The 10,377-nt window shown below is 42.1% G+C and overlaps 1 protein-coding gene across 2 annotated transcripts; it reads right to left on the reverse strand.

Moving 5' to 3' along the window:
- Positions 1–503: 503 nt before the first annotated feature.
- On the reverse strand, positions 504–9,676 carry zgc:172136 (uncharacterized protein LOC566376 homolog). Of its 2 annotated transcripts, none has more exons than XM_047603984.1 (14): positions 9,515–9,676; positions 6,945–7,136; positions 6,723–6,813; positions 5,566–5,645; positions 5,339–5,415; positions 5,038–5,233; positions 4,781–4,936; positions 3,798–3,863; positions 3,264–3,332; positions 2,981–3,155; positions 2,393–2,669; positions 1,928–2,052; positions 1,756–1,826; positions 504–1,668 (listed from the first exon to the last, which is right to left on the reverse strand). In XM_047603984.1, the coding sequence occupies exons 2-14, from the start codon at positions 7,020–7,022 to the stop codon at positions 1,378–1,380; spliced, it is 1,752 nt and encodes a 583-aa protein (XP_047459940.1). In that variant the 5' UTR covers positions 7,023–7,136; positions 9,515–9,676; the 3' UTR covers positions 504–1,377. The 2 variants fall into 2 exon arrangements, with proteins under 2 accessions (XP_047459940.1, XP_047459939.1); XM_047603983.1 differs by having other exon boundaries at positions 1,928–2,050; positions 2,388–2,669.
- Between the last annotated feature and the right edge of the window lie 701 nt (positions 9,677–10,377).

Genomic DNA, 10,377 nt, shown 5'->3' on the forward strand with positions numbered 1-10,377 from the left:
TGAGAGTTTATTTTCACTATCATAAAAAAATATTGTAATTTAACACTGTTCATACACGGATCAGCCACAACATTGAAACCACTGACAGAAGAAGTAAATAACATTGATCACGTTGTGGCAATACAATGTTCTGCAGGGAAAAAGGTTGGATCTGCAATTTGTGTGGATGTTACGTAGACATGTACCACCCCCACCCCGTAGCAGACGCTGGCAGCAGTCATCAAGGAGTGTCATGATAAACAGCACAAGGCGTTAACCAGGCCTCTCTATTCACTAGATCTCAAACTGATCAAGTATCTGTGGGATGATTCATCGGCCCCTCCCCCTCAACCCATAGGTCCCCACTAATAACATGTTGTTGCCAGACACCACAGGACGTCCTGAGAAGACCCACGTCTATTCCCCGATGAATCACAACTGCTCTGGAGGCACAAAGGAGACCTACACAATATTAGGAAGGTGGTCATAATGTTATGTCTGATCAGTGTACATTATCGGCACCATGTGATCGTTTTTCCATGTTTAATGACTGACATCTATTAGTGTTGACCACATGTTGAATAAAAGGTATTATGTACAAAATTGTAACAAACAATCAATGAGGGGGGAGAAGGAGATGGAATTTTTGCTCAGGAGTTACATAAAAAAATACTGCAAATTCATTGTATACTCGCTGGTTACAGAAATAGTGCTTCACAAATAATACTTTTCTGTTGTAATTAGGACAGCTGCAGTACAGTATTGAATGGGGCAGCTTTGGATGAATGCACTGCCTGCTGCAGAGCGGTTAAATTTTCAACATTAGTAGCTACAGCACATTGCTGCACAAGACTAATAAGAAAAGCATGTCAGAGAACACTATAAAAACTGTGGATTATAAAATATATACATTTTTAAAGAGGGTGATAAAAGGTATACAGGAGCACAGACATGAGCACCATGGCTTTTGAAGTTTCTCCTGAATAAAACAAGGAAATGTTTGCATACATAACAAGGCTAATGGCAAGTAAATTAGGTTAACGCTGCACACAACTGCAGCATCCATTACTGCCAAATTTCATGCCTCTGACGTTGAACATTACAACCGACAATAACTTTGATTAAACATGTTTAAATGTAATAAAATAGTGCAAGTAATATGTACACAACATAAAACATTAATAAATATGCTCCGTTCGCTAACTGTAATGTTGCTGAATTAGATCTCTCTCATCTAATCCACAGCTTTTGGAAGAAGAATGCAGGATCCGGCCATTTTCAACAATGTCTCTCTGCAATTTGTAAAAGTAAACTCATCCACCATCACGGAAAACAACGAGACAGTCATGTGTTGACGACCTGTAAGTTCAATTGTGTGTTCATCTGAACTTGAAATATTCAGAGTATGAGTTCCAGGAACTGTTCATCATCCAGCATGTCCAGGGAGAGGCAGTTGGTAGACCTACGGCCGTAGAAGGAAGGTTTGGGTTGGCAGTGCAAATGGGGGTAATAACTGTTGTTGACAGAGGCCTTTGTGTTTGTTGAGGCGTCTGGGAGCCCATAGGTGTAGCTGTGGGAGGAATCAGGTGGCAGTATCAACCCCAGGGGTGCCGGGGGCAGGAACAGACGAACGTCATCGAGACTGTGGCTGTGTCGATCCACGCAAACTTGCGTTTTAGGTTTCAACATCTGGAACAGAGTCAAAAAGGGAAAGATAAACACTAGAGAAGGATAATAAAATAAAATAAATAAAAGGAAAGCAAATAGATGACTGACCTGTTTTAACACATCCTTGTCATATAGTTTCCCAGCATCATGATGACTGTCTGAAGGACACCCTTCGCTGTCTGTGGAGCCAACATGATTCTATAAGTCAATGTTTTCAATGACGATAAAAAGAGCTTTTTGGTATGCAATGTCTGGATGAGGACAGTTTGTTTATTTATACCTGCAGGTGAGTGAATCTCTGGGGAAAATTCTGCACCATCTACTGACACTCCTTCAAGGAGATCAGCCAACTGGAACATCTCATCGGGATCATCTACAAGAGCTTCCACACAGGTGAGGATCTCTGGAAAAAAAAAAAATTTTAGACTTCTGATTGCTAAAGAAAATGCATCTGCTGCAGCCACATACACATTTAAAAAGGGATGCATATTATCGTGCAAAATAAACATATTTTATGATATTATCATTTAAATCTGTATTTCATATTCTATTACCACCATATATCTGGACTACTACCTACTTATTTAAACGTAAGGTATAGACAGCTCAAAGAAGTAAACCACTAATCAATACACAACACAGCTGCTGTCTGTGTCATTTAGCAAATAAAGCATCCATTTACTCCAAAAAACAAATATATACTGAGATGAACACAATTTCCTGTTTATGCTTTTTCTCACCTTCTTCTTCTTCTTCATCTTCTATTCGAGCCTTGCTGCCCGTGTCGAACCCAGAGGTGCAGGAGCTGCCTTGACTGGTCGCCGAGCTGAAACATTTCTCCGTTTGCTGTTGCCCTTCCTCCTCCATGGAGACCATCTCTGCATTGATGCTGTGCTGTCGTGCATCTGCTTCGATTCCAGAGCTGCTGGTGGAGTGTCTGGACAGACCAGGGCTGCTTTCACTGCCCTGCGGGTCCAGATCCAGGTCGTCGCTGATGTACGACTCTCTGTAACACTTCTTTTCTAAAAACGGAGAAAACGTGTATCAAACAAAAGAAAATCAACGGCAGATGTTAGTTGATTTAAAATACTGAATATTTGCCAAGGATACTAGTTCTAGGGTGCACTGCCAGACACTACAAAGCTGTTGTCAGGGTTTCCTTGTGTTTATACAGAAGGGCCAACAGTATTCATTGTAAAACTGATTTAGATTTAAAAAAAAATATGAAATACAGCACCTATTTTTTTCCAATAAGCAAGAACAATGTTTTGTGTTTTTTGATTTGCAGTGAAATCAAGATCAATATGCTCCTTTTTCCTTCCTCCTCCCCTACCTTTGCTCTCCTCCAGCTGGCGGAGGTGTTTCAGGGCAGGCTGAAGGCTGAGGTAGAGCTGGTGGCTGCTGCTCAGGTGCAAGAGGAGGTGGCGCGAGCGGAACGACGATCCCGTGTAGTAAACCAGCTTCCTGGCTGATGGCAAGCCATCTGGCTGGATCTCGAATTTCTTTCCCTGGAAGAAACCACATATTATACAAAGGGAACAGAGCTAATGCCCATTAAATAATTACAACAATTCCACTTAATAGTAACAGGGAATGGAAATGAGCGGCGTTCGTACCAGGAAGGTAAGACGTCCAACATTTGACCAGGGGAAGTCATACAGCAGCTGTCGCACATTGTTCACCTCCTATGAACACAAAACACACTCAATTAAAAAAAACAAAAAAAAAAAACAATACAGATTTCTGGATGTCTAATCTACTTAGATGTATTTTAACATCAGTGATCAATAATCAATTGTCTTTTTGGAGCCATCTGGACTCTGAAGAGGCCAAGTGCTTCTTGAGGTATATCACGGTCTGTTGGCTTTTAAAATCAGCCAGGCCTGGAGAGCTAATCCCCCCCAGATGGCCCCTGATGGACAGATCAAACAACTGACAGGCATGGCAGACAGCTCCTATCTCCTGATGGACTGCTGTTGGTGGCAATCCCACACATTCCTCACACATCCAGTCAGAGCTGTTATAGGGCTATAAAAAAAAAAAAAAAAACACAAAGACAGAACCTGTGCGCAAACACAGATTCTCTAGTCTTTTACGCACGTGTTGACGTACACACCGCACATCAATAACACACCCGCACATGCACGCACCTGATAAACCTGCATTCCTCGCAGGGTCAGGCCAAGCAGCGCCGTACCCCTCTCCTCCTTTTTGTCCTGGACAAACGAATGATGAGATGTCAGAAAGGCATCTGAGCGGCTCAGATAAGACAGCAATTTCACAGTTAAGCCTCGCTCCCGGTTCACTAGGAAACACTGAGCCGGTGCCGAAAACAAGTTTAAAGTGATAGCACGTTACGCAACAGATGGGCCGGCCTTCAAATTATTACTCAGCGCTTGAGTGATTATGAAAAAGGGGAGGACAAGAAACTGGAATAGACTGAGGGTTACATAATTGACCTGCATACATTTGTCCGATACAGTTCAGATGAAGAGAAACTAACAGTATTTGTGCTGTGAAAGACTGGATTTCTTTTCGAGGGAAGAAACATGCACAGAATGGAGAAAACAACTTAAATTAACTAGCAGCTTAAATAATCATCATACAGCATTATTTATTAAAATAAACAGACTGCAGCACAGTATGAGCTATAAAAACAATTATAGAGTTTAAAGATATTTATCTAATAAATAAATGTCTGTTATGTCGCTATCTATTGCCAAATGGGGTAGCACAATGATGAAAACACCGCAATGTTCAATATTTTTACTATAATAAATTGTGTTTAATCTCTTCACTCACATATCTGGATATGAACACAGAATGAAAACCAAAACTGGCTTTTATCAGGAGGACGTCACAGCAAATCCCGTGTCGTTGAACTTAGCACTTAGTGCCATCGTCCACCATAAACGAGTCTTTGGAACACGACACCGGAGATCGTTTTATGGCGGTGGATCAGTTTGAAACGTAACAGGGAACTTATCCGTTTTACCGCCCACAGACAGATACCTGTGACTTAGTAGTACCAAAAGCATTTGCTGTTACCACCAGGCAACAGGCGTCGTCAGACAGAAACTGGGACAGAAATCTACTCCCACTGCCACTCTAAAGCCACGACAGCCAAACACACCTTTTGCAATCTGTAAAACGTGACGGGTACGTCCTCCAGCTGACACGACTCCCTGATGAAGAGGAGAGTGGCGTCTCGGGAAGACATGCCCCACAGCTCCTGATGCACCTTGGGCCCATGGCAGAGCAGATAGTTCACGCCACGTTTAGCTATAATCTGCAAAAAGGAAGAAATAAATATCAACGCCACATCCCCTTAAAGAGTAAAACTCTTTGCTTGAATGCTTTTAAATGTTGCTGCCACACTGTGACTCCTACCCAGGGGGGGAAGTACTCCTTAGGTTCAAAATAAGGGGTGACCTCCATACCCTCGCTAGGCAGAGGGTGGTCACCGAGGTCAGCCTGTAGAGCGTAGCCTGCCAGCTGGAAGTACACCTCCTCCTGCTGACGGCATTCAGAGCGAAGAACCCGTTCCCGCAAGTCAGAGTAATATAGGCGCCTTGCCTTCCGTTCGCTGGTACCAAAAACACCAAGAAAAAAAAACATCAGGTTTTCAAAAGTTCACAAAAGAGCAATCTATCAATTAAATAAAAAGAAGCTAGTAGTGAAAAGAACATACCAAAGGAGTCTACCATTCTCTACGTAGTACTGCACTTTGAGGCAGAGTAATAGAGGCAGCGGTCTCTTGTGTACTCCCTGTGGAAAGAGACACGTCAGATTAGTGTGATGTGTATTATCTTCTTTTTGTCACGGTAAGTTGAGGCGTGTAGGCCCCCGGACTGTACCTCCCGATGAACTAAATAACACGAGTAAAAGTTTGTTGCTCAAAACTCAAAGCTGCCTTACCTTTACTGCATCTTGCCTCCACTCCTTAGGAAAGTATTTTGTCAGTTTTTCATCCATGTCTAAAAATATGTGCTCATTGTCTGGGATGAGGAGAGACAAGGAGGCAGTTGGTAAGCAAACAAAACAATAATGAAGCCAAGCGTGAAATTTGTCCGACAATGGGATTCACTGGGGTGAAAGAAAAAAGCCCTTGTTCTTCCATTTGTGAACGAGGCTAGCAGGAAGCTGTGACGACAACGCTGACGTTAACTTATCTGTTTTCTAATTGCAACGCAACATGGCCTCTGTATTTTTAAAGCTTTATGTTAATGTTAATGTGAATTTCTGTGGTCGGCTGATTTCAACGTGTGCTGTGAGTGAGGATGGGGTATCACCCTGGGGCTAATCCTACGACTCATGACACAGGCATTTTTTTTTATTTGATCCACCTTATCTCTTTTGTTCAACTTTGTATAGCCAAGTCGTGCTCACGAGGCTGTTTCACAACTTTAAATTTAACCATATATCTTTTCTTTCTTTCTGCCCGTTTCTCTCTCACTCTGACTCACCGCAACTCCTTCGCCTCTCATTCGTCTTTGAACCCTTTGAGTTGAGCAACGCAGCCCGATTCATGACGAGCCCCCCCACCCCCCGACTTCTTTTTTTTTTTTTTTCCCAAATCCACTCCCACCCTCCTCTTCCCATCATCAATCCATCCCTCCTCAGTGAAGCAGAGGAATGCAAGGGTGCATTCCAGGCTTAATGAAGTTAATATTGCAGGAATCCAGGCCTAAGTGATCGCTGAACCAACACCACAAAAACAAAAGGCTGCTTGTTCAAGTGGCGAGCCACACAAGATTACCGAGGCATTTCGGCGTATTTGTACAACACTACGAAATACAACAGTTCAGAACTCTGCACAGTGGTTGAAGTGGCTTACACCGTTTAATTATGCAGACTGGGAGGGCGGAATGATGTTGCTTTGTTTTGTTTTAGTCAAATGGCTTTTTGGTTGAAATGGTGTCTCCATTATTAAATCAGTAAACCGTTATCATGATGATAAACAAAATGGTGTGTTTCCTACCACCTTATTATATTTTTTGCTCTGTTTAACGCTGTCTGATGTGAAGAGTCCTTTGATTTTAACGGGCTGACGAGTCAGTGAGGAATGAACTTACCTTTCACCACCGTGAGGCCAAAGAAGTGCAGCTCCTTGATTCCAAGAATTTCTGACACTCGATTAAAAACATCCTGCGCCGTGGACTTTAGCTGGAACAGGCGAAAGAAAGCAAAGACGCGCAAATTCAACACACACGCCATTTACAAAATTAAACGATGCAACCAAAACGCCGTAGTAATAAGCAGGACTAAGAACACCTTGAGATATATGAAACACCCACCCCGACAGTGATGTCCAGCTGGTCTTTGTTGGGGAGGAGAACACATATGGTTCTCTCCTGCTTTATTGAGGTGGACATGATGTTTTGCGTTGGTCTGTGGAAAGTTTTCTCTTTGTGTTGAAATGCTTTCCGTTTTTTTCCCGCCTATCCTTTACTTGTTATCGGTCCCAGAGTAGCTCCTCCATATCGAATCTAAAAAGACAGATGACATCAGAGTGAGATAAGCATGTGGGTGAGGAAATAATCAACTCCTCCGAACTACAAGAAATTCAACAAAATACCCCACGTCAATCGTATGTTTCAGGCTCCGCTGTGTAACATGTGAATTACTGCGTTCGTGTGTTGCCAATAAGTCGTAGAAAAAACAATCCCCTTCTCAGACATAAGCATGTGGATGCCTCACATTATCCCCCACAACCAAGATTAACACAAAACGGACATGTCCATTCTGAGGCCAAAGGTTTCCTCGTCATGCATGGAATCATCTTCCAGAGAAATCAACCAAACATAAACCATCTCGACAGAAACCATTTGCCAACCCTTGGACAACGCACAATTTCAAAAAGGGGTAAATTCAATTACCTTATCATGGCGTGATCCTGGAAACAACCAGATAATCCTAGTGCATCTGTTTTCTTACCAAGTACAGCAACTCACCGTTATAGAATGTAACTATCATCGCAGCTTGTGCTCAACACAGCAACATGAATGATCACGGAGGCGGGACGGCTGCCAACAAACAAGGTTCACCTGAAAATTGCCTCACTCTGCCGACCCGAAGCCCCGGCTGGTACGAGGCTCCTCAGATTAACGTCTAAGAATCAATTAATCAGGTTAATTACTGCTGTGCGCCGACTCTGATCCCATTAAATCCCGCTCTGGACAATAACCAGTAAAAAACAAATGAAGTGAAGCCGCCTGCTCTTGTGCCAATCGCAGTCAAGTAAAAAGAAAATATTTTTGTAGTTTTCACCTGACAAAACAAGCAACCAGGAACGATGAGAAACTTCGAGGTTTCTTTGTGTTGTGCTTGTGTCTTTATGTCTGGTCCCAGTCACGCTAATATTTAAAAGCACCAGATGATTAAACTAAATCACAAAAACACAAAACACTGTGAAAAGCTGCCGCTGCCAGTGCACAAGACGAACTGTGGGAACTGCAAAGGTAAACGCTCTTGGCTCACGGTGGAAAATATTTGTCTCACCAAATATGATTTAAGGACATGTTCGAACACAGCCTCGCTGCTGATATCTGGGTGTCAGCGCAAACGGGCATAAAAAAAAAAAAAAAAACAAAACCTGAAAATCCAGTAGCCTGAACATCTGACTTATTTATGACACTGACAATCTAAACTGTACATTTAAAGTCACGATATATACAAGCTCTCAACAGAGTGAACTATATTTTCAAGCTGACGGTGTGTAAAATAGTCAACATTTTAAGATGTGGAGTTAATCTAATGTAAAACGTGCACCCATAACAAGAGTGTTGTAGTTCCCTGGTTGGACAATGGACTTAAACGTGAGCTTATATGTCAATAGTGTGGCATTTATGTAATAGTCTCTGAACGACAATAAAGGAACACACGTACTCAAGACAATAAACAAAAGGGACGAGTCATTTTGCCTTTGTAAGAAAAGGAGTTGTAACTCTTTGAAAGCAATGTACACGTAACATCAAAAAAAGGAGCAAGCACGTTTTGTACGTGAATGTTGAATGTCAATGTACATGTGTTAATTGTCATTCCTTTGTAGCACTGGAAATTGTGATGACAAGTGCATGAGGCAATCAAACACTTTCCCGGAACAAAGCGAAGAAGCAAAGAAGAGGTGAATCCACTCCAACATTGAGTGTTTTTTGCGTGAAAGCTACAATAGTCGTCACAGCGTCCGAACAAGTTTACCATCAGTCCAAACCGGTGCTGGCAGACGTCTTGAGCCATCCCCTAATGTTGCTGACCAGGGTGAAACCTGGCATCACATGAGAGCAGCCATCTGCATGCTTTAATTCCTCTCCAAGACTGTTATAATCCCTTCTTCTGAGCACACTGCTGGCTGGTGGAAAAAACAACATCCTCTCTCTGCAGTGTGCAAGCTCCAAGATCCTTTACCCGCTAAAACCATGACTGTTTTTGAATAAACAGAGGAGCGCAGGTTACACTCATCCACTGCGAAACGTGGAGAATTAGCAAGGTTTTTTGGTTTGTTTGTTTGTTTTTCATGTTGGAAATAAAAACAGACTTTTTCTTCGGAAGAAAACGGGATGAAAGACATGTCCGGGGTACATTAAACACAACATTACAGGTCTCCTGTAAAGTACTGAAGGCAACATAACGCAACATTAGAAGTTAGTTAGTTTTGTTCTATTTGCAACAATTCAGAGGTAAATCATTTTAAGTTTAAAACAACAGTTTCAAAGTACCTACTGTTGCTTTATCCCCTATAAGAAAAAAGAAAAGTACGTGTATGCCCGGATCTGGTTGTAAAGTTACACAACAACAGTGCAACAAGTGCATCATTATCTCGTACCACTAATATAGTTAGTTTGGTATGAAGTAGTAAAACACTTACTGTCACAATGCAAGAAGCGAATGAGTCCAAGCGTCAGTCTCAGTTCCCTTCAAAACGTTTTCAAACTCTTGTCTTTTTGTCTTATCCGTGTAAAAACCTGACATAAGCGACGAAGGCACCGGTTCACCCCACTCCACATTGCGTGTTGTAGCAGAGCTTTGGTTCAACCACCCCGAAGCCTTCACGATTGGTGCATACCATTTTCGATTGTTGTGGGGGGGGGGAGATTTTGTGACTTAAGTCTTGTCGAGACTACTTAAGTATTATTTTTTACATCTTGTTTGATGACTTGTTATATATCTAGCGTTTAAATTAACCGAATAAACGACTTGCTTTGTTAATTTGGGAATGTCACCGTTGTGACATTCAATTAATCTCTACGAACACCCCCATTTTTGAGCTAGTATAGTAAGCCGCGCTAATTAGAGGTCCAAGTGTTGAAAACGGTTGGATCCACCGATGGGAACTTCCAGTGATTTCTGGTAAACAGTGAGATCTTTTAATTCAGGGGCGTCAACTCATTTAAGTTCGGGGGGTCACATACAGCCCAATTTGATCACATGCGGCCCGACCAGTTACATAAGATCGTAATAAACTGAAAAAAACAAAAAAAACAAAAAAGAAAAAGAAAATAAACTCCAGATGTGTTTTCCCCATTTGTTTTAGTGTTTTTTAAATTACATTTCATTGAGCACAGTGCTGTCTGCTGTTGAGTCAAGGGTCTCAGTGGTGTGTTCTCTGACTATAACAGTTGACAAAATAGGGACATAAAAAAGTGCAGTCTTCTATGTAATTTTCATACAGCATGCTGTGGGCCAGATTAGACCCTCTGGCGGGCCACTTCTGCCCCACGGGCCGTGTGT

This window comes from Mugil cephalus, chromosome 13, assembly GCF_022458985.1.
Source record: "Mugil cephalus isolate CIBA_MC_2020 chromosome 13, CIBA_Mcephalus_1.1, whole genome shotgun sequence".
Lineage (NCBI taxonomy): Eukaryota > Metazoa > Chordata > Actinopteri > Mugiliformes > Mugilidae > Mugil > Mugil cephalus.